The following is a 27833-nucleotide window of genomic DNA, read 5'->3' as shown; positions in this document are numbered from 1 at the left end:
ATGCTGTTGGTCAGAGTCCACATAAGGTGCTTTCCCCCAAACCCCTGCTAACATGAATGTTTAGCAGATCAGACCCTCTAAAATCCTTTCTTTCAGTGTCTGCAAAGACATCTCTCATTTAGTCCATTTTCATGCACTGCAGGGAAGCCACTTTTAGCCCCCTCCAAAAGCAATTATTCTTCCCTGGGTATGGTAGGGATGGGAAGAGCTTGCAGCCCCCCATAACCAGCTGTGTTTCGTGCTCCCACAAGCAGCCTGGGGCCAGGATCCACCTTCTCCATCATTTGTTACCTAGAGATGGGTGGGAAGTTTGCCTCAAACTCCCCTTTGGCTCCTGGCTTGGGAGCAATTATTTCAAGCTCTGCAGACCCGCTGCTGCATGCAGGGTTCACAAAAAACAAGTTTGCATCCACGACTGCAGGGAGCTTGAAAGAAAGATGAGAGTTTGGAGCAAAATTTAGGCAGAAAGTGACACACGGATTTAAGGAACCATAGCACTCATCAGGCTTCAGTTTTAGCCAAGAGTCCATGTGATTTGAGGAAATGCCGTGTGGAAAGGATCTTCTGGCTGAGAAACAGATTTTTGCTCGTTAAGTATGTTGAATAGGGCAAGGGTTTAAATAAAGGCAGAATTTATTCCCCAGTTTTGGCAAGACAAAAAGATTTCAAGACTGATAAAATAAAGAAATATAGGAAACAATATCCTGCAGACAGCATACAAAAGACCAGCTGGCCAAGGTAAGACTGGCACAGACTTCACAGTATCGTATACGTTCATAAATTCAGCTGTGGCATGCTGCCTCTGATTTTGCAGCTTTGTTTCTCTGTCAGTTTGTATTGCACAAGGGCCATGGCAAAGGTCATCTCTCCCTCAGGCATCATGAAGTTTTTCATTAGGATGGATATTATATCCTTATTTTAAACAGCACAAGTGTAGTAGGGAAAGACTAGGATGCAAATAGCTTTGCATTATTTTATGCTGACTCCAGCTGATTACAGTAGCAAGTAATTTATTTTCCTGTGGCTTTTTTTGCCACCCTTTCTGTCATACCTGCCCACATGAGGATCATCCCCTAGAAATGTGATAGCATCTGCATCCTGTTGTCTGTGGTGCTGGGGACTTGGAGAGATGGGGCTGTGTGGCTCTGCTGTGGGCACCATCAGCAGCCACCGACATGGACAGGACACTCACAGTTCCAGAAGCCAGATTTGGACTTGCTGCTGTGCAGGGACAGTGAGAATAACAGCTGCTGCTAAAGGGGACAATCCCTTTTCTGGTGCAGTGCTAATGTCCCCTCTCCCTGGAGGCAGCAGCTTGGGTGGGGCATCTGACTGTGCTGGCACAGGACAGAGTGTGCACCCCTCCAACAGCTTTAGCAGAGTCAGCATCACCCCCCCAACAACCCTTTCTGAAATTCCAACTGTCTGTGCCACAGCAGCTGTTCATCCCACTGAAGTTTAAACCAGCTTCTGAGTGTGCCCAACCCTCATCTTGCCTCAAAATAGAGCATGTATGTTTATGGCAGGAGAACGTTCTGCTGCTGAGGGAAGCAGCTGAGCACCCATTGCAGTGGGTGCCCCAGCCCTCCTCTGGCAATCACTCAGACTCAGATCTGCTCACTTTGCCCAGCAAAGCACAGCCAGGAATCCCTTACTAAAGCCTGTCTCTGTGGCTCCTGGTAGCTGTGTCTTCTCAGCTGTCCCAGGCGTTGCCCTGTCCTCAGCTGGTTACTGGCAGGTTCATAGCGCTGCTCTTAGTGGAACCCATGCTCAGACCCTTGTGCTGAAAATACCCAAACACCTGCCCTACTTGTAAATGTGCCATTAGGAAATCATCTTTCAAAAGAGACCTGCAGGTTCTGCCTGGATACTGAGCTTTAAATTGTGCTCTTCAGCCTACACAAAGATCAGATGCTGCTTTTTGGGGTTGAGCTGCGAAAGAGGGCTCTCCAAGGGAGTATTTAATGAGTCAGAAAGGGAATACTTTCTCCCCCAAATAAACTCAAGCATTTGATAGAACGAGTGAAAAATCCATTTCCCTTACTGGAAACCTAAGATTCTTTTGCCAAATACTGCACAGAATCAGAGGGTTTTGTTTTAGTGAAGGGAGAAATTCATTTATGTTGATTTTATACTTGAGGCGAGTGTGAGGAGGGTCTGCATGTGTGTGTGTGTTTGTGTCTGCATGTACATTCTCCCACATGAGAGGGAAAGAAAAACAGATTTTATGAAGTTCTACATTTATTTGTTAGTTCTGGATATTTCCACCTTTTCTGCTACATTTGACTATTGTAGGAAATGCAATGCCCAACTTCAGGGCACTCGGCAATCTCACATCCAGAATTTAGGATCTGTATTAAATGCTGGCCAACTGTAAATTTCTTTTTTAATAAAATATGGCCATTTGGGGGTTTTCAAGCTGAAAAAGGAATTTATAAGAGGTCATAACTCTAAACTTATACTTTTGAAAAGAATAAAAATATTTCAGATTCATAATTCAGTTTTAAACTGGTTTCAGACAGTGACCATAAATAGCAAACTTCAGCCTGAAGCAGACCAAAGTTTTCCAGCCAAGTAATAAATCATTGGAAATGAGAGGCAGTTTGGCATTACTTTATCCTATCTCTGCACTTATACTACAGATTGGAAGGAGATGCTTTGGGTTATGATAACTTTTCTTAACTCCCCTTTATTTTTAATCCTGCATATTGAACATGGAGTACTGTATTCAACACTTTGTTGTTTTTGTTCAGTTTTAATGTATCCATGAATCCAAGCTATGGCAGAGCTTTGCTTTTTTTTCTTCTTTTTTTTTTTTGGCTTTAATTTACCCCTTTACAAAGCAGAATCTCCTTTTTTTTTTAAAGATACATCTCTGCTTACAAATACTGCTATTATTACCATGTATACAAGCATAAACATAAGCAGAACATTCGGAGCAGCTCAGTTTTGAAAGCACAGATTCAGGGCTAGATCTAAAGAATTGCTGTAATTTCATTTTGAAGTTATTTAATTCTGTTTTTTTCAAACTCATTCTCCTCTAAAAAGAGGAAAAAGAAAACCCTACTAAATTTTGAGTGGAAGCATTCTGTGATGTTAATGATGGTTTTGAACTCCTCTGAATTTCATCTTCCTCCTTCCTTTTGGTCAAAATGTTAACTGAATTTGATCTGAAAATAAAAACAAAATTAACGTCTTGTAAAAATTTTTGTATGTTTGCTTCTGGATTTCTTTTTGTTTTCTTTTTGCACTTACTGTCAAAAAAACCCCAAACAAATTAGTATGGTCAGTTCTACTCAGCAGACCCTGGATTCTGCTCATGAGGCAGGTAAGTCCTTTAAGCTGTCAGTACTTTCAGTTCACCATCTTGAGAAAGAGGGAGATACGTTGACACTCTCATGTAATTTCTGAGCTATTGGTGGAAATTTCTATAAAAGAACATGACAGTAGCAGTATTGCTCTGTAGCACCCACAGAAATTAATATATGCATGAATAGACATTTTTTATTTGGTTCTGGTAATTATGGTTTAATTTTCTATCTAATCTGCATACTCTAAAGGATTAATTTTGCTCTCCATCTCCTTTCTCTCCTAGCTTTGTTTAACCTCATACCTGTGGGTTTACGAGTGGTGGCGATTCAGGGGGTTCAAACAAAATTATATCTGGCAATGAACAGTGAAGGATACCTATACACATCAGTAAGTAAACATTTTTCATTCTGTTCTCAGTGAAATTGTGTCAAGAACTTGGTAACTTTATAATTTACTATTCCAGGGAATGTGGTTATAATCTATAGACATGAGATTTGATAGCAAATTCAGTGCAATGGCGATGGTCTGGTTCTAGCTTATTATTCTGTTATTTCCCTTTGGAATCCATGCGGTGCATGAAATCAAACTGTGGTGCCTTTGATGCAAACTAATAATCCTAAAGTGTGAAATATATAAAAAAAACACATCCAAAACCCCAAACAAAAAGGATCCTCTCTCTTGGTCACTGTGAACTGGTTGGGCTAATCAGTGCAGGGTATGGAGGGGAAGGGACAACTCATGTATCACACACATGCCTGAACACATTTTATATCTTCCTATGTAATCTGTGTTGCTGTTATTAAAAGGGATTAGAGAAAGTAGGTTTTTTTGTTTGGCCGGGATTTTCACATAGAAATTTTATGGCTTCAAGTTGCTGAGTGAGTAAAGAACCGTTTTATTAGGAGTTTTGATAAAGAATGTCAGTAAATAATTTTCAGTGATGTTTCTTACAAGAGCAAACAATGTTTTTCTGAAGAAAAAAGAAGAAAAGACATTTTAAAAAATAGGCTAGTTTTCAATTAAATTTCAATTAAAAACATTTAGTTGAACTATGTTCAGGAGTTTTAATTATAAACTCTTAATAGATTTTTCCCAAGGAGGAAAATAGAGGAAAATGTAATTTATTATCTTCTGCAAATTATTCTTTTCTATGAATGATTCCCGTAATACTGATAACAATTAAGTAAACTTATCCAAATCTCTCATTTATTTTGCAATCCTGACAGCTGGGACAACGGGCAGCTTTGCATATTTTTCCTCTTGTATCTGCCAGAGCCAAAGCAAATTAGAACTGGTGTTGATGCGGGACAAAGTAACATTTCAGTGAACGGCATCGAACTCTGCTTTCTTTTTTTACTCGGGTTGTTTGCTCAGTGTGGTTAATCCACAGACCTGTTTGTAGGGCTGTAGCCACACAGCCAGAACGTGCAAAGTCCCCTAATCCTGTGTAGTCACAGTCCTGTGACTGCTCAGTGTCATTTACATTTGCACTGTAAATGTACCTTTGACTGCACCGTGTTTTCATTTGCATCAGTGTCTGCAGCCACGGTCCTTTCTGGCTGCTCACTCCCCCAGAGAGCACCAAGTCGTGCTGTGCTGGCTTCTGTGGGCTCAGTCCCACCTCGGGGAACATCACCTCAAGTTGTGTCTCAAGGTGGGATAGAGAGGTTGCTACATAAAGCAAAATTTCATTGCTGTGCTTAGTTTGAGCTGGTCGGTTCTTTCATTGCATACATTCTGGGGAAATCAGCTCTGTTTTTGTAAAGAAGAAGAAAATGGGATGAGGGTGGATTCTGCCCCTGCTAAACTGTTAACAATGCAGGAGTAGCTTCTCATTGAGAGTCATGACCACTGAAAGAATGAAGTATCACTTCTAGTATCCCTTGACGTGAGAAGAAGGGATAGAATATTACTGATTCGGATTAAGTCCAACTTTTTGCTTGATGGGCATCTAGACATCTTAGAGCTCAGAGATTCACTTTGGTTGTAGTTTTTATTATTTGCATTGATTAGGGATAGTTCTTTATGTGATTATGTTATCATAAATAGTGCCTTCCTTGAATCCTTTAGTATCTGTGACTTTAATAGTTTATGCCATTACAAAATTAACTGGTGACATATGTCTATTTTCTCCTTAGTAACAGTGGTCATTTTATTAGGCAATTATATTTTCTTACATTTATTCTTGTATTCTTGAACTTGATGGGTTTGGAAAGGCCTTAAACAGACTTTTGTTGTGTTGTTATGTCCCAGATTCGTATTTTAAATACTCTTCACAAAGACAGGTGTCTATTGAATTTCAATTTACTTTTCTAAAGAAAGTTGCTACCCAAGTTTTCAATAATTTGGGGTTTATCCTCTCATGCTTTCTGGTTTCATTGTCTTGTCCTTCATAATAACTGCAAGAAACTCTTGGTGGGCAAAATCAACTCATGTCTCTGTCAATGAGCCCCAGGTGTCGACAAGGGCTGGTGAGGAGCATCTTCCCCTACTTCACCTGCTATGCATAAGGTTGCCAGAATCCAGTTCCAGCACTATTTTTTAAGTGTTTTTAGCATTTCTTTTGCTGCTAATGGTCCTTTCAGCAAGGCATAGAGTCTGACAGTCTGATGCATGGGAAATAAGCTCTGTATTTTGGGCTGTATTCTTGGTTGATGTAAATGAATCCCAAGAGAGCTCAGCTGATTTATACCAGCTGAACACTCACCTGTTCAAGGAATGCCACCAGGGAGTCAGGGGAACAGATCAGCTCAAGTAAGTGACAGCCATCTACACATCCTGAGGGTTTCCAAGCCCACAGAGGGATGTGTTCCTGAATGGGATTTGTCAGGAGCAGACAGATGGCAACATGGAATTGATCAGGTGCAAAAGCCCCACAAAACACTGTCAGATTCCTGAAGCAAGAGAACAAAGGGAAATAGAAATGTACTTAAATTGTAAATAACTATAACAGATAGTTGCATGCACCATTTCCAGAGAGAAATTAAATTAGCATTGATGATGCAATGTAATAGGGAGAGAGAATATTGTGGTCTATGTCATGATCACTCGCTTTTAGTTCTGTTGTGACTCCAGCACTTGTGTCTGTGCAGAGGAGGATCCCGGGCATCACAGGTAGCCTGAGGTGTGGTTTGCTTCTGATCTAGTGACTGTACTCAAGAATGAGGTGAATTTGCTCCATGGGAGGATCACTGATGAATAATAAACCTGCAGAGAACAGATATCTGTAGTTGGCTGCCAGACTTTATGGATAGTTTGCAGCATCTGTCAGTTAGAGCAAAAATGAGATTTTTAATGTAACGATAAAAGCTCCTCGGGGACAAGGTAGCAACTCAGCTAAGCAAAAGAAAGATATTATGTTAACTACATAAATATATACATTTGTTGTAGCAGCACATTGAAAGTCCTGGACTGCAGGGAAGGGGAGCGACCCTGGTCCTCCCAGCAGCCTGCCGTGCTCTCCTACTCACCATTCTCCAAGCAGTGTGTGGATTCTGTCCACACTGGCTGGAACGTGTGTCTCCATGTCACATAAAAGAACACCACATTTGAAATGTTTTTTTTTTCTACAGCCAGTTTCCTACCAAAGTCCGTGGGAATTGTGTGACTGCACCACCCCAAGCTGAACCCACCCTCACAGTTTTATTTGGAGGGACCTTATTTGGAGCAATTTGGGGCTGCAGCTCTTGGTGCTTGAGCATCCATTTAAAATGGAAACACAGGGTTTGATTCATCCTTCCTTACACCAGTGTCATGCTGCTGCAAGATGACTTAAACCATGTTATGACACTGCTGTCTAATGTAATAGCATCAGGAATCATGCCCTTTTGTATTTTAGGGTGGCTTTTATTTTATCTTATTTTGCTTTCTGTGAATGACCACATCTTTCAAATGAGCACCATATGCACTACAGCTGAGTTTTCAGGTTTCATACTCTATGAATTCCCTGCATTCTTTCATTGTCTTGAACGGAAGAGTGAAAAATATTTTAAGAATCTGTTTGTCAGACATGTAGTCCTAGAGCTATTGCTTGCTCATTAATATGATGGTGATGTGACAGAGGAGGCTCACAGTGATACAGAGCAGCAGCAAGTGAAGTTCCTTAAGGGGAAGGTGTGTATGTAGGTGAGGAGAATTGGTTGTACTGCTTGGATTCTGTATTGGCTGAAACATAACCCAAAGTACAGCAAGTTTAAAAAACAGCCTCTAAACATCTAGCTGTGTATTTTCCATGAACCATTATGTTGGAGTTTTAAAAATCACTTAATGATTATCAGTGAAATGCTTCTTTCTCCCATAGAACATTTCAGCCCAGGTAACTGTGCACTTGTTTAGACTGGATACATTGTCAGGAACAGTGAAATAAGTGCTGCTCATTGCGTGTTTCTGGCCAGTCTCAAAAGCTGTGCAGCTCAGCTTGTTAAGAGGGTTTATTTCCCATCTTGTCTTGTTCTGGGTTCCTGTGTTTTACCAAAGTATTTAATTTAATAATGTCATAGGCAAGTAAGCTTACAGCTTCTCCCAGGTTGGGAGAGCCCTTAGCCAAGAGTGGTCCTTTGCCCTGGTCGTGTGTGATAGGGTCCAGTCTGTCCATCTGTCCTACAGCCTTTCAACTCATTTGCTGAAAATTCAGGGCATTCAGCCTTTTGTACGATGTCTGTTAGGAAGCATTGTTCATGCTGGCTTTCTTAAGTATTCTAGGATGCCCAATATTTTTGAGTTAATAGTGCTACTGTATGCGGCTTAATTTTGCCATCTCTTGTCTGATGTCACTCGGTGCAGTTAGTATGGGTTTAAGGAGCACTTTGGTATAATACCCTGGGCAGACTTTTACATGCAATTTACCCTAAGAGAGCGTTCAGCTAACATTGTTCTCTGTATGTAAAAATAAATTCTCATATATAAATTTGGTACCTGCACAGAAAGTAAATATTGCGTGAAGCATGCACGTTGATTATAGCCAAGAGAACTGAAATGTGATTAAATTCTCAGAGTGCTTCAAAAATTGGTTTTGGTGAGTTGGAAAGAAGAGAAGTTTGTGCATATTTTAATACTGAGCAGTGCAGTGGAGACCTGCTGTAGCTAATGGGAATGGCTGGGGCATTTATAATGAATTACTGGCAAAGAGCATTTTTCCACCTCAGAGAAATAGCACAAACCAAGAGATAGGGGAAATAATCAAAAGCTTCATCTAGTTAAATTTGCATGTCAGTATAAATCATTTTTTACCATGAATGCTCAAGTGCAGACTACACTTTAACACAATTCATTCTTTTCAATGGCAGGGGCTTAGGTACAGCCGCAGCACGTTTTTCTTCTCATCACAACAACTTGTTCTGTGCTGGATAAACATGCAACATCCTCGCAGTGTGGAGGGCTGCTCTGGCCCTCCTGTGACCTGATGTGTGCTGACAGCCCTGACTGCTCCCACTGCCCCACAGGCAAGGTGTGGGATCAGCACTGGGACAGGAGTGTGCTCTAAAGAGGTTCCCAGGCATTGTAGGACCAACCTGAAGTGATAAATGTTTTGTGACGCCTTTAGCCATGGACACTGCTCTAAATGATGCCAGCAGCTGAGCTCAGTGGATGCAAACAGTGTACTTTGGTTCAGTCTTACAGCAGTGTTGCAGCACAGAGGTGGATGCTGGCTGGTGCCTGGCACAGGGGAAGCTTGGTGGGTCTTCATGTAGCATCACAGGCTCCTGATAATGCTCCTGAACGGACACTCCCTGGCTCAGGATGGGCTCATGGGCTCAGCCCATTGCTAGGGAGTCTGCCCCTGAGTTTTTGGGTTTAGTTGTGAGCTGGACTGTGCCTGCAGAGCTCACAGATTTGTCTCCCACTTGCTGAAGAGACCTGTAGCCTGTGGCTCAGCTCTCTGTGCCTGTCTGGCCCCGCTCTGTGATGTGGGACACTCCTGGGATCAGGTCCCAGGGAAGCAGAGTGGTTTCCTGCAGCAGGTCTCCCTGAATGAGATCTGTGCTGGTCTAAATGATATGTGCTGTTGATGAGTGGTGGGGTTAAGAGATGGGTGCTGTTTCTTTCAGGAGCTTGTCTCTGCTTGGATCAGTGTGATTCCAGATTTCTGGAGACAGGTTGCTTACTGTCCCCAGCAGAGAAGTGTGGAGGGCATAAGCCTCCCATGGGAGAATTATTAGGAGATTCAGCAAGCTGAAAGTCTTGAAGCTATTATGCTGCTTTTCTCCACAAGTCACCCCCCAGGCATCTGAAATCCACAGAGATGCTGATTTGAATTCATCTCTCACTGCAGGTGGTGGGAGCTGAGGAGACTCAGCACCTCCTCAGATGAGGCTTCACCAGAGGAGACCAAGCATGAGGGAGTGATGCTTCAGGGCTGCGCTCTGCACAGATCCTTACAGACCAGCAGTTAGACACCTGTTCAATGGTTTCCTAACAGAGATGCCGTTAAAAATTAGCAATGAAATTGTTGTTTTTGCAAGAAGAGTTTAAATGTCCTATGAGATAAATAATACACATACGAACTAGATAAAAGACTAAAATTATATCCACTATCTTTGTTAGTCATTTACTAATCAATGCTAAAATCCTTGGGTAAAAAGGCAGAAAGTCCTTTTAAGCTCAAACTTCAGATGTTGCTCAGAGCAGAAGTTTGGGACTCAATGAGCTCAGAAATGTGGCTGAAATGGCAATGCAGGTTATAACCCCTAGTTTTCCAGTCTGTTGCTGTGCTGATTGGGGTCACTGTGACACAAAACTGCCATGATGCCAAAATAAAAAGCCTTGGCAGAATCTGGAGCTGAACTCAAGTGTGATAGTTTGGCACCTTGGATCACACCAGTCCCTTCCAGCATTGTGTTTTGGCCCTGGGCCAGCAAACAAGGAATACTGAGTTCCAGGACTTTGAGGATACTCACAACTCCTCACTGTCACATTGCAAAACATGTTTGGCAAGCAAGAGTGGTAAGCAGATAAGGACTTGAGCAGACAGCATGAGTTGCAAAGTGTGAGAGTAAGAGCATTGCCAGGTTCTTGGTGTGTTCTGCTGGGTTTGCGTGTTGAGATCACCAAAGGACAGATTACGTTGCTATGATTCAGCAGAGCCAAGGGGAAGTGTTCCACTTTTCTCTCCTAAATTTGATGTGGGTGATACACCTTGTGAGCAGTAGTGTAGGTGCCTGTGGGGTGTAGAGGTCCATGCACACCAGTAGCACCTGTGCCTGCTTCCTGTAGCACTGGGCTCAGTTCACTAGGAAAATAGGGATGTTAGTATTTATGTGGATTTTTGAGGCTGTTTATTTTTCCTAATATGTGTGAAATATCTTCAAGATCAGAAGCAAGATCACTTTCCAAACTGACCCTGTTTCTTTAGAATGTGGCTTAATTAAAAGAAAATACCATTATGAAACCTCAGCTTCTTTCCCGAGCTTGCTTTCCTTCTAGAAAGCTGCCTTCCTCCCCTGGGAAGCCCAGAAGGGCTTTCCCCTCCCTCTCGTGCTGCAGGTTGAGCTAATGAGCAGCTCTTGTCACAGTGACTCAGCAGAGCTTCTGCCTCGTTGCTCTCGCTCTGTAACCCGCCGACAAGATGGCTCACCCCGACGGCGCTCGCAGCCTGCTGCCGGCTGCAAACGCCCATCTGACGATGAACGTCTAAACAAGGAGGCTGGAGCAATCAAAGACAGTCTCCAAGGGCTCCCCAGACCAACAGGAGTGGGTTGGCACTGGAAAACAAACTCAGAACTAGGGTAGGAACTAACCCAGGGTGACACTGAAATGCAAGGACTCATCACGTTTATTAAACCGACAGGAAGTGTTTTCCACGCAGCACGTTGCTCAGCTGGGGAACTCACTGCTATGGGATCCTGAGGATCCCATCAGTTTTGTGGGTTCAATTATCATCTAGGTAAATTCTTGCAAGAAAAATGCTGAGCAGTACAATGACACTATGTTTGGCTTAGAAGTACCCTGAAATCATCACTTACCAGAGGCTGGGGAAGTGTGAATATGAAGATAAAATTCTGTTTTTCTCATACTCTCCCATAGGCATCTGCAGTTAGCTAACAAGATGAGAAAGATGTGCCCTGACTGGTTGGTCCTGTTGCTACATCCTGTTGATGTTTTGCTTATAGGCCAATTTTCAGGAGGCTGTTGCTCTTCTGATGAGAAACACCCAAAAGTGTTAGCTAACCATGGCTAAGGATTCACAGGGAAAAAGTGGTTGTGATGAGAGTATGGGACAGGGGTGAGAATGGGCTGCAGGAAAAGCTGAGTGAGGAGATGGAAGTGTGCCTGTTCCTTCATATGCATCTTCCTGGGCCTTGTCTTGTGTGTGCTTGTTGCTGCAGGACAGGACTTGGAGCTTTAGTTCTTTCAGCAGTGCTAGGACAAACAAAATTTGTCAATTCTTGTGCTAAAAGTAAGTAAAGGGCAGTTCAGTTCCACAAAATGACTATCCATCCATCCAGACTGGCATCATCAACAGATTTGTCACGTGGGGGTATTCAGAGTGAATTTATTAAAAACGTCTTTGTGTATTTTTATCTTCATGTAGCCCTGCAGTTACAACAGTGCTAAGAGGAACTGAATTCAGTTCTGTTCCTACTTGGCAGCCTCAAGAGAAATGTTTACTGCTTCCTGGCCATTTTACATCCTTGCAAACCTACTAAAAGCATCTTTTCCTTGCAGAATTTTTATTGCAAGGGATGAGGTGCAAAAACTGAGAATACAGCTTGACTGTAAAAGTTCACCTTGTCAATCAAAAGGCTTCTTTTGAAAATACTATTGAGGAAAGACAATGGGGAGTCAGTGGTGAATAGAAAGGAGTCATTATACCATAAAACTCAGATCCTGAGTTTTATGATTGCTTTTGGGAACTGCAGCACAACTGAGGAGGGGTTTCTAAAGGAAACTCAGTTACTTCAGTCACAGCCTGAATGCCATTCTCTTGGCATGACTCCTTGGTACTGAGACCAGAGACACCTGTGTGAGTCCTAGAAAGCAAGATAAACTTTGTGTTTATCTTGCAGAAGCTATGCAAGGACAAAGGAAATGGAAAAGTTGTCATATTTAAATTATGCCCTTGAAGCCTTGATTTCAGAAACTAACTTTTCCACAGATAAGCTGATTCTCAGAGTTAAAGCTGCTGAAAATATAGAAAGGGCCTGGGAAAGAAAAAATTCTCTTGAATGAAAATTGTATAAAGAAACTTGCATTTTCATATTGAACTGCTTCCATTAGGCAATCTAGGATTAACAAAGGAATCCAAAATTTAGAATGAATTAGGGAGTCTTTGGATACAATGCCAATATAATAGCTTTTACCAGGAAGTTGGATGGTTTAAATAATTGAACTGATAAAGCCTTTCATATTTTACATTCTGTGGATGCTACAGGTGCCATCACATTGTTTTTCATTTTTGTAATTTTACCCAAAGAGCTCTGAATATTGAGCGGTACGGTTCTTCTAAAATGAAATCCACTGGGGAGCTAAGCAAAACAGGCATAATAATTGGTGAAGTACAGTTCTGTTTATTTAAAGCCTCAGGAGGTATCTAAAAATCAGAGAGCTTGTTTCAGAAGCGCAGCACAAGAGGCTGTCTGCTTTATAAAGCGGTTTTCCCCTTTTCTTACTCTGATTAGTTTGAATGCACATAAATGAGAGATCAATTTAGACCCTCCATCCTCATCCCCAGAGCTTTTTCAGATGTTAAAAAATCCTGTTATGAGAAAGCAGTGAACCCAAGTGTTGGTGAAACCTTGCATTTGAGCTGACTGGGAATGGGCAAACCTCAAAGGACTTGTGAGCATGTGTTTCTTCGAATGACAGCTCCAGAACCTCATGTTTTAACAAAATGGGCTTAGCAAACTGCAAAGAGTGGGCTGTTCCTCACCCTGCCAGTACTCATGTCCTCCAGCTAAACTGGAAGACCTTCCAGACTAAACTGGAAGTATTTTTAAAATGAGAATCTCTTGTGGAGCTGGTGCACAAATTAGAAACAGAGTTTCATAAATATGAAGGTTTCAGTTTGGGTTTCAGGCAAAAGTTCACATCAATTCTCATTCTGTTCTCGTTATTTCACACCAGTGTGCTCAGATCTAGCAGAGCATCTGCTGCCACCTGAGCCATATTGACACTGACAGAAGGCACAGTAAGCTCAGAGTAAACACGTGAATGATTTGAAACAGAACAAAAAAAACTAAGAAATTCTAATAAGTGAAATAGATACAGTTTGAAGTACAGATCTGTTCCCTTCACCTGATGAACCAAGCGTTTAGTGGGCTTGATATTGCAAACCCTTTCCCATGTATGTAATCCTTACTCGAGCTAGCAGTTCCATTGATTGCCTGCCACAGGGAGAATTAATTTATATGAGTAAAATTTTTGAGATCTGGACAAGACAGTCATTGATTTGCAATATGAAATTTATGTGTCATTAAAAAATGAACAGAGCATTTATGAGGCCTGTGAAACTTAATGAGTGAAAAACTGCTTGCCTGGAGACTGGAATGGTCATCAGGAATAGGGAGAGCAACAGATGTCAGTCCCGGATGCCCAGAGGGTTTGTTTGGTGTCATGGGCAAGACTTGAGCCCCTGGCTTGGATCCTGCTCTAAACCTGAATGCCCAGGGCTTCATTCTGAGCCACGCAGTAGCTGGACTAATGGTTTCCTACGAAATAGTTGAGCAAGTGCAGAACCAGGTGCTGTTTTGTTTGCTAATAATTCCCCTCTTCAAATGTCTTATACTTTTGGACATTTGCTTTTAGGACTTGAAGTTTTTTGGCAGCCCCCTTTGAAAATCTCTAGTTCTCCAGATGCAGGGGAGCATTGGCAGTGGCTCTTTTTGCAGTGCTATCACAGCACCAGCAGTGCTTTGATAAGGTTCACCAGCTAGTACAGGCTGTTTTTTTCCTGACGCCTTTCCGTGGAAGACAGCGCATGCCTGGTGTCACAGATGAGCAGGGATGACTGTGTAACTTCTGCTGGGCATCATGAGACCAGAGCCAGCATCACTCACCTATTTTTGAAAATCTTGACTTTAATTTATGCTTTAGCTGCCTCCGTGTGAAAAAAAGATTTATTGTGTGTTCTAGACAGAGAGACTGGCAGCTTGCACCATGGGCAGTGGAGTTCAGCACAGACTTCCCTAGGCTTTCTCTTGGGGAAATTATTGCAGCTGTGGTAGAAAAGACCTGAAAGGGCTTTATACAAATTGTTGATTTCTACTGCATTAGTTAATTGTTTTCCAAATTTGCATTTCTAATCAGTGAGATGCCAGAAAACACCTGTACTCTCTAAGTGAAACAGTTTATATTTCCTTTAATTATGCTTGTAGGAACAGTACAAGAATGGCAAGTATTTATTATAAATAACTTGTAGCTCTTACAAATAAACAATAAATAATCTTTTTCTTCATAAAATTATGTCCAGCAGCAGTGGCTAGGAGAAGATATTCCCTGCTCATCAGCCGATAGCCATTGCACTGGTGATTTATGTTCCTGAGCAGATTGATCTGATAGCACTAAAAGCTCGTGTTGATGCACCATGTCTATCACAGAGCTCAGGCAGGGCTGTGTTTAGAGGCCATACAGTGATTTCCCCATGGTGAATCCCTGCAGGATCCTGAATTTTCAGCTGAGAAGGAGGCACTCTTGATCTGCAAGTGGCTTGGGAATACCTGTACTAAGGAAATCAGCCTCATTTTGTGTTGTTAAGGGAGAAAATGGGTACAGTCACCCTGGCTTGGCTGTGAATCATCTGATGGAGCTTCATTTGCTACCCAAAACAAAACCCTCTGCACTTGCAGCTCTTCATTTTATTATCACAAGACTGACAGTAAAAGAAGACAAGTGATTTTTTTTTTTCCCCTCTCATTTAATACTAGGCTTTCTGTTGTTGAGCTGTTTTGTTTCCCTCTGGCTCTGACAGTCTTCTAAACAGAAGTGGCTTCTCTTATGAAATAATTGGAGTTAATGTGGGTAATTGTGATAGTTATGGCCTTTAATTTTTCATATGGCAATTATTAAATCTGTACTTTTTTACTGAGTCAAGCAATGTTGGTAAAATTAAGTTATCATGCTGATGCCTCTGGAGACTGTTTGCTGGAGTAAGGCCAAATCTGAACATCTCTACTCTTACTCAAAACAAATGTCAAGTAACCTAGGATTGAAAACTCCCTGTGCCTTGCACATGCTCAGGTTGTCCCTTCCACATACCCTCATCACTGTGTCAGCTGCAGCAAGGTCCCACACATTATGAAGAGAAGAGTTTGTTCCTTTGACTGATGTTTTGGCATTTTTAAAGCTCTGCTGGTAGAATGTTGTGTGAGGTTTTACAGGTCATGTAGTTCTTAAACCAAAATAAAAGCACTTGAAGCTGAAGGTGAAATTTTCCATTTCTGTAAGAGAGCAGTAGATACAAGGGATATCTAAATAGCCCATATTACTCTTATAAATAGAGTGTTTTGTGAGTTAATACTGATTACCTCAAAAATGGGTAAATAGATTTTCGTTCCACCTTCCTGAAAAGTGGGTTCACAAGGCTACAAAAAGTTTAATTTCTCTCTAATCTTAAGGTCCCAAAACCTTGATTAAATTTTCTTTTCTTGGCGGTCTTCTGAAATAATATGTTTGCATCACTACCAACCTGATGCTGCAATTGTTTGGTTTCTTAATATAAAGAACATATATGTTATACAGAAGATATGGATAAAGATCCATATCTAGAGAATAAATAGTAACAACATCCAAACCTTTACTAAGCAGTGTTGTACAGTTTTATACTGGAACCTGGAACAAAATCTCATCTGAGATTTGGAGCAGGGGTCAGGGAAGATTCAAAAAAAAAAAAAAAAAAAAAAAAAAAAAAAAAAAAAAAAAAAAAAAAAAAAAAAAAAAAAAAAAAAAAAAAAAAAAAAAAAAACACCACCAACAGAAAGAGATATGTGCCAGAACTCAGGACTTTTTTCCTAGTCCTAGTCTCTCTAGATGTAAAACTTTTGGCTCAGGCTCAATCTGGATTTAAGACAGCTTACTTGTTTTTTTCTTTTCCTTTTTCAAATAGAAATCACCACAAAGGTAGCTCTGTGTTTTAGCTTCATAGCATGAATTAAATTTCAATTCATGATTTATTTGTTCTTACTCATTCAACCCTTCCTCGACACTCTACTGGCATGGTGATATTAGTCTGTTGCTCACATTGATGTGTGAGATTTAGGAGGCAATCATGCCCCTAAGGCTGATTGCATCATCTCTGAAAGACTGGGTGTGAATAATGCTTTGCTATGGCTGGTTAGAACTGGAGTGTTCTGCTTCAAAAGGCATGTGCAACCAGTCACCAGATAATACCTGAACCTCCTTGAAAGCTTCTTCCAGTCTATCACATATGAGAAGCTGCCATGGCTTTTTAGTAGATATTCTTATGAGAGCTGGCCTTGTGGTCGGGCTATATTTCTAAATTGGGATATTAAGAGGAAAGAATTGTATTTCTGCTTAGAAAACCCACTTTTTTGTGATTTACATTCACAGGGATCATTCACACCCACACTGAGAATCCGCCAATTCCAAGGTTATAACCTTGCCTGCCAAGTCTCACCAATGTTGTGTTTTTATGTTCAAGTAGTAAATGATATGGGGTTGCAGTTGAAATAGCATTGTTCAGACACTCAGCAGGGACTGTAGCCCTTTCCTAATTCTAGCTGCTCTGGGAAGGCCTCCTAATCAGAGCAATGTCCTTGGTCACTGCCTCAGAGCATGCTGCTGGTGCGGGAAGGGTTGAACTGGGACATGAAAATACCGAACTGGAACCATCAAAGAGAGCCTGTGGAGGGGGACATTTCAAACAGTCTCCAAGCATTTATTTTACACACCTTGCTTTTTCTCCTGAAAAGTCACGTCAGCATTTATCACTATTCATATCAGTCTGTCACGTACCCAGTGTTTATCAGCACCTGGTATTGTGTGACACCATCTATTACAGCAAGCACAATACAAAGATCACTGTACTGAGTGGTGGTACAGCTTGAAAGAGCTCATTTCATCTCTCAGGCGTGAGGGAGCTGCCCCTTGTGAAGTATTTGTCCTCTCTCCCAGAGCCTTCTCCCTGTCCCCAGGTTTCAAGTGGCCCCGTGCACTGGCTGGTGCTGAGGATGCCGCCCCTACACAGGATAGGTGTGAGCCAGGCTGCCCTGATTCGTGCCTGTTCCTAGAGAGGTGTTGCTGCAGAGGAGGATGAGGGGGGATATACCAAAATGCATGGCCAAAGGTAGTGCTGAATGGTTCACACTGAGTCTTGGTGGCCTGACATTTCCTCACAGAGGCTTCAATGAGGGAAACTTCAGTATTTTCAGCCTCTTCTCCAAACTGATGAAATAGCTGTATATGGGTTTATATTCTGCATAATGTGCAAACTAGCTCCAAAATTGGCTTGCAGCAAAATCTGACATCTCAACAGCTCAGGCATTATTGAAAAAGGAGATGAGGAAAGATCTGAGATTAAATTAGGAGCTAAATACTGCAGCTGAGCAATCTTCTCCATGCTGAGCCAAAGCAAGCCCCAAATGTCCGTGAACCAACTCTGTTCTGATGCACTTCAGTCCACGCAGATCTTGTAGAACAGAGAGAGAATCTGGTTAAAAGTAGCTGAACTCTTCCTGTTGGGTTTGGTCGCATCCTGGGGAAAGGATTAGAGCAGTAGTAATACTTTCATGTCCTCTGCACAGGAGGATGAAATGCTGTGCTTGGCCGTGCTGGGGCATGTCAGTGTCACAGCCATTGCTGACTCAAGTGAGGTCATGTTTTCACGATGATATTTTCACTTGCAGGGCTGTATTTGCAAGCTTTTGGCAGGAGGTGAGGCATGCCCTTCTCTACCAGCTCCTTCCCACTGCCCCTTTCTTTACAAAATTCATCTAAGAGATGCACATCAGAACAATGTTTCCTTGTTTCATGAAGTGTATATACCGTGTTTGTGTGCTGGTTTGGGCATCTGATTATATATGTGCCTTAACTCCTAATAACATTAAAATACATTAAACAGTTCTGACAAAATATAGCAGATTGGGTGCAGTTTTCAGAGATACTAAATTCCTGCAATTTTCATGAAACAAAGCAGCTGGGTAAGGAAGAGAGAGCTGACCTGCTCCTGGCCATAAGGAAAGAAACATTGCAGAGAAACTCAGGTCTTATCAAAGCCAGGGGAAGCCACTGGGGAAACCACTGGGCTGTCCTCAGGTTGGGAACCATCAATGCTTAGGGCAGTGCTTAGCCTCTAGGAAAGGAGGGTCACTTCAAGTGATTGCTTGTGAAAGTGCCAGTTTTTAAGGGCCAGTCCTGTGGTTTTTAGGGTTGTTGGTTGTCTCCAAAGTGCTGGATGCCACTGAGCACATAACCAAGAGCAGTGTCTGTAGTGCAGCCACAGCATTGCAGTTTCTCATGGGAAGAAGGGTCAGAGTCAGAGAAGTCTTGTTGAAATATGGTGTTTGTCCAGAGGCCAGGAGTTCTGTAAATTGGTGTTCTTGGCTACGTTACCTACCGTACAAAAATATTTAATAAGCAATCTGCATCTAGCGAGCTGATCTATTTGGAAGTTGTTCACTCCTCTGGCTGTATGCCATGCCAGAGCTCTACTTACATGTATTGGTGCTTGTAATAGGCTAAGGTGGCATAAAATCAGGATTAGGGCAATGTCTGTAATAAAAAAAACCCTGTAGGAACCTGTTAGTAATATTCACCATTACTACAAAGACTAAATTCCAGTCATAAGCAAAGATCTGTTGTAAGACAGGCAAAAATTTTAGTCATAAAAGCATTTCAAAGTCATTTTGTATGCTTTATCTTCCCAGCAATGGTCCTGCTCCTACAAGCAGGGAGCCAATAGAACGGCATCAGCCTGCAGCATTTCTGTTTCCAGGATTTGAAACTGGGAAAGCATGTATTTGTGTATTTTAAATGCTTAGCTCTTCCTTTAAACCCAGCAGATCAGTCAAAGTACTGCAGTTCTTTGCAATAGGAAAGACATTCTCATTAATTTTCATCCCCCACATGTAGCCTATTGCATTATACTGAAAAATCTCATCTGAGAAATCCTTTCATAATGCAGTATGTTGCAGAATAAAAAATGGAACCATTTACCCCATGTGTATTTTATCTTTCAGGGATTTGGATGATGCCATTAGTCTGTTGGTTGTAGCAAGCGTTTCTTTGCTAACACAGGTGCACTGATGTAATTCATCAAGGTACACAAACACCATTTGTTTAGCATTGGCTTTGGGTGCCGGGGGGCATGTGTCTGCTCTTAAAATCCTCCAAATGAAATTTGGTATCTCCATCTGCACCCTCCAGCATCGTTGCTGGAAAGCTCAACACCTGCCTCATTTGAGAAATGCCTGCAAGTTTAGTCGCTCAGCAGTCTCTGGAGGTTTTCTAAGTAAAAACTACTATCAAGATAGTAGATTTCATTTAGACATTGGAGGTGTCTGTTAAAGACGCGTTCCACCTTCAGTCCTCCATGTTTTACCTCTGCCCCACTGCTGTTTTCCATTTAGATCCAAGGACAGGAGTGTTTCAGCAGCTCAGTGATCCTCAGCTGTCACAAGGCATCATGGCAACGTGGTGGTGGTGTCTGGCATCTGAGCTGTCCTGGGCGCATTAGCAAATGTCTTGCTGAGCTGGTGAGCAGGTGTCCCCTGACCAGGTGACATGTCCAAGCCAGGCAGCAGAGTTCATGCTGAAACACAGACTCAGGGTGACCAAGGGGCAGAATTCAGGTTTCCCATCAGATGGGGTAAGTTTTCATTCTTCTTGGCTAGTGCAAGCCAGGTAGGGAAGGGATTTGCTTAAAGTGCAGCAATGCATTTTCACAAAAATTTTGCATTATGAGAGGCTGCTGCAGGCACTGAGTGTCCCAGACACCTTTGTGTGTTCTCATTCCTTTAGCACAGGATTCCCACTATGGGCATGAGTTCAGTAGATCCAGTAAACACAACCCTCTCAATTGTCACTGGGCAGCTGTTTGGATACCCTGTCCCATCCCAGGGAGCTGCCAGACCTAAAGGCAGAGCCCAGGCTGTGAACATCAAGACACGTCAGAATCCCCTCTCTTATCCTGAGGTGCTTTTTAAGCTACTGCTCTTCTAGGATGGGCATCAGTAATTCTCTACACAGCTTTTATTTGGGTAAAAGACTAAAAAAACTCATCTGTTGTTTGTTACTGTGGTTGACCAGTCAGCAACCCAAATGTGCCTGTCTGCTGATGATGCCCTTCCCTGAGATGATAAAAGACAATCACATCTAAGGTAGGGCAGGGTTTATTAACAGAAATCATTATCGATGAAAAAGAAAACATTAACTGAGAAACAATTCTGACCTGCACGGCCTCATGCTATCTTCTAGCCTCCTTTTCTTTGATATTTTCTGCTGCAAGAGTAAAAACTTTAATATCAGCCCTACATTTTTGCATGCATGCATATTCAGGGTTGTAAATGAAAGGAGAGTGACAGTTTTGCATTTAGTAACTTCACACCCACACACCTCTTTTCTTTCTGATGCTGACACTTCAGCTTTTGAAACAGCTCCCAAGAGCAGTCCTCCAATGCAGACAAGTGAGATCTAAAGAGGGAACCTGGATCTGCTACTGTGTGCACATGGCACCTGGAAAGGGCTTTGAAGGGGGCCCTTTTCTAGACAAGCAGCTCAGAAATTGTTTCTGATTAACTCAGGAGGAAGCCTAAAGCCAGTTTAAAGGAGAGACTAAGTATGTGAAGTTGTCTAAAGGCTTGTTAATAGTGGGGAGAGAAGGTAAAGTCCTGTACCAGTGACATTGAGTGTCCCACAGGACAGGACACTGGCCTGGCTTTGGTGGGACTACAGGCAGATTTCAGATCCTGCTGGGTTTTGCATACCAGTTTCCACAGGTGTGAGGTGGATTTTTGGGTACTCTGCCCTGCATCACTGAAGCCTCAGCAGGGGGCAGAAAGCTGGTGTGGCTGTTGGTTATACCTTAACATCTTCCTTGGTCCTCACCTTGTGGGGGGGAGCAAAGGGTGAGTTACTGCCTCCCAAACGGGCTCTCCCACGGGGGTACCAGAGATTGTACTTGATTTTCCCTAACTTCAGTAGCTTCCTCTTCTCTTATTGCTTCTGTTTTACGAACGGTTTGTTAGTTATTTACTCCAGCTGACTTCTATTTTCCTTTCTTCTTGTCACTTCCTCTCTTTTCACATTCACTTTTATCAACATTTTATTTATTACATTTCTCCTTTTTCCCCTCCCAGAATTTATTACATCCCTCTCTTTGCCAGTAGAGAGGACAGATTTACATCCCATCGCCCCCTCCTTCCTGTTCCCAGAATCCTTACAAGCCTGGTTCAAAGCCTGCTGGAGCCAACGGCAAGTGTGTGACTATAAAAATAACAAAATACATTTCCCATTTTGGAACAAAAGGAGTGGTTCTAAATCCTGTTTCTTCTCCCACTTGCTTCAGAGGACACCCTGGCTTGAAAGGGCTTTTCTTTTCCAAACACTCTGCTTGAAATAAGCATTTACGATAAAAAAAGCAATTTTCAATTTGAAGTGGGGGTGGCAGGCATGCATATTCATCTCAAATCCTATATACAATTTGAATAATTTAAAACTGTCATAGCTAGGAAGCCTATGTAGTGCAGGCCCTAGTGATCCTTAGCCATTCACAGCAGAACACACAGTTACATGAGCTCTGTTTAAATCGGCATCAGAGTGTGTTTACCTCTGGGAAATAAGAGTCTGCTTCTCCCAGGTAAAAGGATGTGCTTGAATTGCCTTTGCAAAGCCTTGGGATGAACTGCTTACGAATGCAATCATCTCTGCCAAAAAGAAGTTGTATCATTGAAACACCATCAGTTTTATTTGAAAGCCAGCTTGTTAAAAAATGTGCAAAAATTGGCAAAAACTGTGCTGCGTGCTAGCCAAGGTGTGTGAGCTTTCGAAGTCTGAAAGTCTGACTGGGGCTTGGACACTGTTAGGTTTGTTATTTTCTTCAAGGGGCCAAAAAAAAAGAGTCATGGAGAAATCCACTGATAAAAATAAGGCTGGAAACTAAGCAGAGAATTACCAAAGGGGAAAAGCAGAGAGAGAAGGAATTAATAAAGCAGCAGAAATATGGAAAGAAAGCAAGCAGAATAATATAGCATATGATATAGCAAGTATATTACAGATCAGACAGCCATCCATCACATCTGAGATTTGATTATTCTTAACTAAGTATAGCTGGGCAAAGTATTAATTTAGATTTTTTTTTTCATGTAGAAAATTACTCAGGGAAAGAGTAGTGTTGGGAGAGAATTAATTAGTGGTGGGAAAAATATCTGAGCTGGAGGTTGAACCCTTTGAGACATGGAGTCATGCATAGGTGAGCTAGGTGAATGCAGACATTAGTAATGAGGATTCAGTTGGGCCACATTTTCTGTCTTCTTTCTTCATGAGTTTAAAACATTTAATAATTTCCCTCAGAGAAAATAAATTTTCTCCAAAACATGTGTATTACCTCCTGGTGCACATGGATATATTTTTCCTTCCAGTTTGCAATAAAGTTTTGCACAAGAAATTTTAAATCATTTTTTATACCAGCCTGTGGCATCAAGACCATTGCATAGTTTTCACCCACTAAATAAAAACAAACTTGCAAATCCTGTATTCAACTTTTCAGTAATAAGTTAATTTGTTTACCTGAAAATGAGTTGTTCATTTTGAGTGAGAGACTTCTGCTTTCCAAAGCATCACTAGGGTTTGAGCTTAGCAGCAGAATTGCTGAAAAGAGACATTTGCAAAATTCTTTGCAGCTCCACGGGAGAGCCAAAGAGGGAGTGTTTGAACTGTCAGCGGGGTTTTGTTACTCTTAAAGCCTCAAAAAACTGCTGCTGCCGCAAGTGCAGGTCCCAGCGGCAGCGCCAGCCCAGGGGGTGCTGCTCCACGTCAAACCACTGCCCTGCAACACGGGCACTCACTATTTATTGATTTGCAAAACCGTTTAATCCACCCCTTGTGAGGCAGCACTTGTGTTTCTGAGAGAGGGCCTGAAGGTTAAACAAGAGGACTGGGAAGGGCTCAGGGTGAGCAGCAAGTGCCGGGGACCGGTGGCAGCTGCTCCATCTGCCTGCGAGTGTCTCGTGTGCCCTTGGTGTGCACAGCCCTTCCAACAGGCTGAGCGCAGCTCTCACCAGCAACTGCCCCATGAACATGAGTCTTGGCACCTCCAAAAGGCAGGAATTACTCTTTAATAGTCCCTTTATGCTAGAAAACTGCTGGCGGGGTGGCTGGGCAAGCTGGGAATAGAGGAGTTCTGAAACGCCAGGCTCTGCTCAGATCCCAGCAGCTTCCATTGAACACATTCATGACAGATGATTTTCACTGTAGTTCATCCTACTTGGTTTCTTTTTTCCGCTATCAAGCTTAACAAAGATGTCCCCTAAAGTTTCTAACTTCACTTCAGCTGTGGAAGTAATAGCAGATATTTTGGGGGTGTTTTTGTGGGCAAATGGACACCTTTCAGAATAATCTTCAACTTGAAAATAATTTGAAGGTACATGTTAAAATTTTCCCAAAATTTTTTGACACCAAGGAGAAAAGCATCAGCATGAGTGGAAAATATTTGAGATTGTCAAAATGGTGTGAAATACAAGAGCAGAGGGTTAGCGCAGAGACAGTTTCCTCCAACCTAAATTAGGTACACCATCAAACCTTCCCTTTGAACCAAGTTGCACTTGATGGTAAGGATCCATTTATAACACTTTTACAAAAGGTTAGTCCATGACAGCAAAGGATTTGGACTTTCTTGCTGATTTGTGTCTCAACATTTGTAGCTTGTGAAAAAAAGTTATTACACCTTCAGGAAAATTATTAATTTTTTTATCCTTTGGAAAGGAGCAACCACAGAGCCAAGCGCAGCAATGCTGCTGTCAGCTTATGATGCCCCAGACTGCCCAAGATCAGCTTCTCTGTGGCTAAATCTTGCAGTGAAGGTAGGCAGTGTTTCTCCAAGTCTGCAGCCTGGTTTCCAGAGCTCTGTACACCCAGACCTTGTGGTCTCTCCAAGGGGAAGAGACGACATAAGTAGACAAAAGCAGACAAGCCCTGGGGCTTGTCTACAGGGGAGCAGTCAAACACACAGGTTGTCCCCAGCAAGTTCCAGCCACCACTTGTGCTACGTCACTGGTGCCAGCACAGCCATCTCCTCTGTAGGTCTGTGCTGCTGCCAGCGTGGGGGACATCCCTCCAGTCCTTGGCGTGACCACACAAATGATGATCCAGCAGCTTGTAAAAGTAATGGTACTTTCAGTGCCCAAAGTGCTCCTCTCTGGCCTTTGGTCTGACCTATTGAGCTGTAAAAGTCTAGCCCTAAAAGCAAGGATGACAAGATATGGTTAGATTCAGTAGAGTTTTATGTGCTTTTTGTTCTGATTGTTTTTATGAGACTTTAAAATACTTTTCATCTCCGTACTAGAATTACTTTTCCTTATCAACTGATGAGTTTACCTAAAACTGTACTTTTTGTACCCAGAGTTGAATTTTCCGAGTCGCCATTGCTCGGGATGTGAGTTGTCCAAGCTCTGTCCTTATCTCCCTTTTAGGAAATGGTGTGGAACCTGCAACATCTTATCAGAGACTTGATTTTATGAAAGCAGTAGTTGCTTTTGCACCTTCTCAGAATTGGGGTCCAAGTACTGGGGTTAAGTAAAAACATTGCATTAGCATTTCTCAGCTGGATGGGAGTGCTCAGAGAAACCCAGCCTTCATTACAGTCCTATATCCCTTCTTATTACATTAGCAATATGTTTAGGATTGGCATATTGGCACTGGTGGAGGTTAAACCAGCTCAGCACTCACTAAAGAAGGTGGTAATTTAATAACAATGATTTGCTCATTTAAATGAAACAATGTATTTTTTCTCTGTAAATTCCATCTCATACTTGTTCGTGTTCTGCTGTTCATTCAGCACATTTGCTCTGTAGAATCCATTACTCTGGACCTGGATTCACATTCCCATTCAAGCCTTTGCCTGAGCTTTATGTTTCTTACACCATTCCCAGAAGGGAACAAACTACATTTCTGCTGCAGGGAAAAATTTAGGGAGACAGTTGTTGCTTGAACCAGAACAAGCAGCATCTTCATGGCTTGGTGGTTTCTGGACTGTTGACTCAGATCTATTTGAGATCTCTCTTGCCAGGAGAACTGCATTTTACTCTAGATATTGCTTCCTGCCTAAGGTTTGCACCTAAGAGTAATCTTACCCACCTATTCAAAGTGAAAAAACAAAATGCAGCTGGAGGAGGGTCTTATATCATGACCAGAAAACCTGGGGCTGACCAGGGCTGCCCACTGAGTTAATCTCTCTGTGCTTAGATGTGGTATCACAGCAAGGGTGCCATGAGCAGGATCTAGCAAGGTTTTGCTGTAGAAACAAAGGAGATTCTCTTTGTTTCAGCTGCAGCCTGTAAACAAGGTATTTTTAAGCCCTGTTTAGGATGACCCTCGGGGAAGACAAAGATATTTTGAAGCCTTCGTCATGGACATGTTGCTCCCTGGCTCCCAGGGAGCAGGGGGAGCAGCAGGCAGAGTGAGGGCCAACTTCCCTCCCTTTTTCACAATTTCACAGGAAGGGCGTTAAATTGCTGATGGCTGATTCATTGTGCTTGTACTCAGAAAGCCACCTGGATGGTAGTGCTTCTCCTCCAATCTCATCTCAGCTGTTCTACACAATAAATTACTGTCAGTCTGTGGTATGTCTGCTCTTGGGGCTTTCAGGCCTCTTAATATTGATAACACACGGCTGATCTTACAGTGTAATAAATGATCAGTTAATGTGAGGCCAGGACAAAATTGCCTTTCCAAATCTCAATTCTGACCAAATGATCTTAGTTCTGAATACCCAGGGAGTACATTAAGCACTGAATTTGGTACAGCCTTGTGCTGGGCCTGGGAGAGCTGAACAGTTTATATAGGGAAGGCAGAGAAAGGGAAGTATCAGCCCTATTTTGATGCACAGGGGAGAGAAGGCTGAGGAGATGCTGCATTTGGTGATGGATGGGGCACAGGGAGGCATCCCAAGGATGCTGGTTCCCCCCATGGTCTGCTTTTGCCAAGCAACCTTGGAAACAGTGTGGTCCACTTAGCACTAAATCATTTTTTATTAAAAACAACATATGCTTATCGGGCATTTCATTTTCTGTCTCACTGCTTTTGAATATGTTGTTGTGGTTACAGTAACCAGTCATGCACTTTTCTGAGCCATTAGCTGGTAAAAGCATTTTCTCTTCACATCAAGAAGTGATAAGGGCGAAGTTACGACCTCCCTGAAAGTGCTTTCCCGCGGGAAAGAGTCTCCTGCATATCAGACAATACACTCACTCTTTCAGGTCAGTCTCTTCGTAAGTAATTCTGTGAATCTGTCCTTGTTTTCCCTGGTGATAATCGGAAGTGGCTCAGTTTCTGCACACTGAGCCTCTGGACATCTCTTGCAACCTTCAGGTGAGGTACTGTGGGTGGGACTGAGAGAAGGCATGGAGCTCATCTGGGAAGCTGCTATGTGGGTTAAGATTTTTGCTTTTACTTACCAGGATTAATTTTTGCCATGAAAAAGTTCATCAACCCCTGGAGCTCTTCCTTACAATTGAGTTACGGCAGTTACTGCAAATCCCCCACTTTACTATAAAAAGAACCACTCTGCTCTTAACTGGGAAATGTGCTCTAAGTGCATAAGGGGCAATATTTCAAACTTGCTGGGATCTGAATAGCGTCAGTAGAAATCATTAAATAAAACAGATGTTTTCCATCTGACAGTCAATCCAAGGATAGTGGTTAGACCCTTTAATGGAACTTAATGAGACATTTAGCAGTCCATTTCCTACTGCTCCTGGCTTTTGCTTACAGCATCCTCCTGCCAGCGTGCAGCATCTCACAGGCATAGCTGTGAAGGTCACTAAGCCTGTCTGAATATGGCAGAGTTTTGAGCCTAGTGCCTGCCCACAGTAGCATTCTCATACTGGGTTAAAAGGGTCTTTTACCCCCAAAACAGTTCTTCAGTCCTGCAATAACATTTTCTCTGCAGTCATTGAAATATTTGGTTAGCTGGTGCTGTCCTCAATGCAACAGAGCAGAGTTCCTTGCTTCAGTGAAAGGAAACCTCCTTCTTTGGCAGTCAGCTTCCCATCCCCACCTCACACTCCTTCTGGGCTGGAAAGGCTGGGAGCAGAGCTGGGGTTCATCCCACATCAGGTGCAGAGGGTACAGGTTGAGAGGGGCCACTAACATCAGTCCTGGTAATACTAGGTCTGAAAATGAGTGTGGCAGAGGGACATGGAGATTCATCAGGTTCCACAGGTGCAATTGCACGTTTACTCAAAAGGCAGCGTAATAAAAAGGAAAATTGTGCACAGATAAATGGCAAAGTAGCATCCTCCTGAGTTCCTTATAGGTTTGGGGCCACTAAAAAGGCTGATACTTCGCCTTTCCAACCACAGAAATAAAAGTGAGGGTTTTTTTTCCCTACAAAAGGCCAAGCAGTAAAGCAGATG

The 27833-nt window shown here is 42.4% G+C and overlaps 1 protein-coding gene across 2 annotated transcripts in view; it reads left to right on the top strand.

Moving 5' to 3' along the window:
- Positions 1-27833, top strand: part of FGF13 (fibroblast growth factor 13) — a 121324-nt gene that overhangs the window by 69236 nt on the left and 24255 nt on the right. For both annotated transcript variants that reach the window (XM_027899854.1, XM_027899850.1), the window contains one exon: positions 3596-3699. In XM_027899854.1, coding sequence (XP_027755655.1) covers positions 3596-3699 — 104 coding nt within the window. The remainder of the gene's footprint in view (positions 1-3595; positions 3700-27833) is intronic.

This window comes from Empidonax traillii, unplaced genomic scaffold, assembly GCF_003031625.1.
Source record: "Empidonax traillii isolate 1590-97213 ecotype Southwest subspecies unplaced genomic scaffold, ASM303162v1 scaffold20:size5563877, whole genome shotgun sequence".
NCBI lineage: Eukaryota > Metazoa > Chordata > Aves > Passeriformes > Tyrannidae > Empidonax > Empidonax traillii.
The sequence above is the reverse complement of the archived record's forward strand: the minus strand, read 5'-3'. Positions and strand labels throughout refer to the sequence as shown.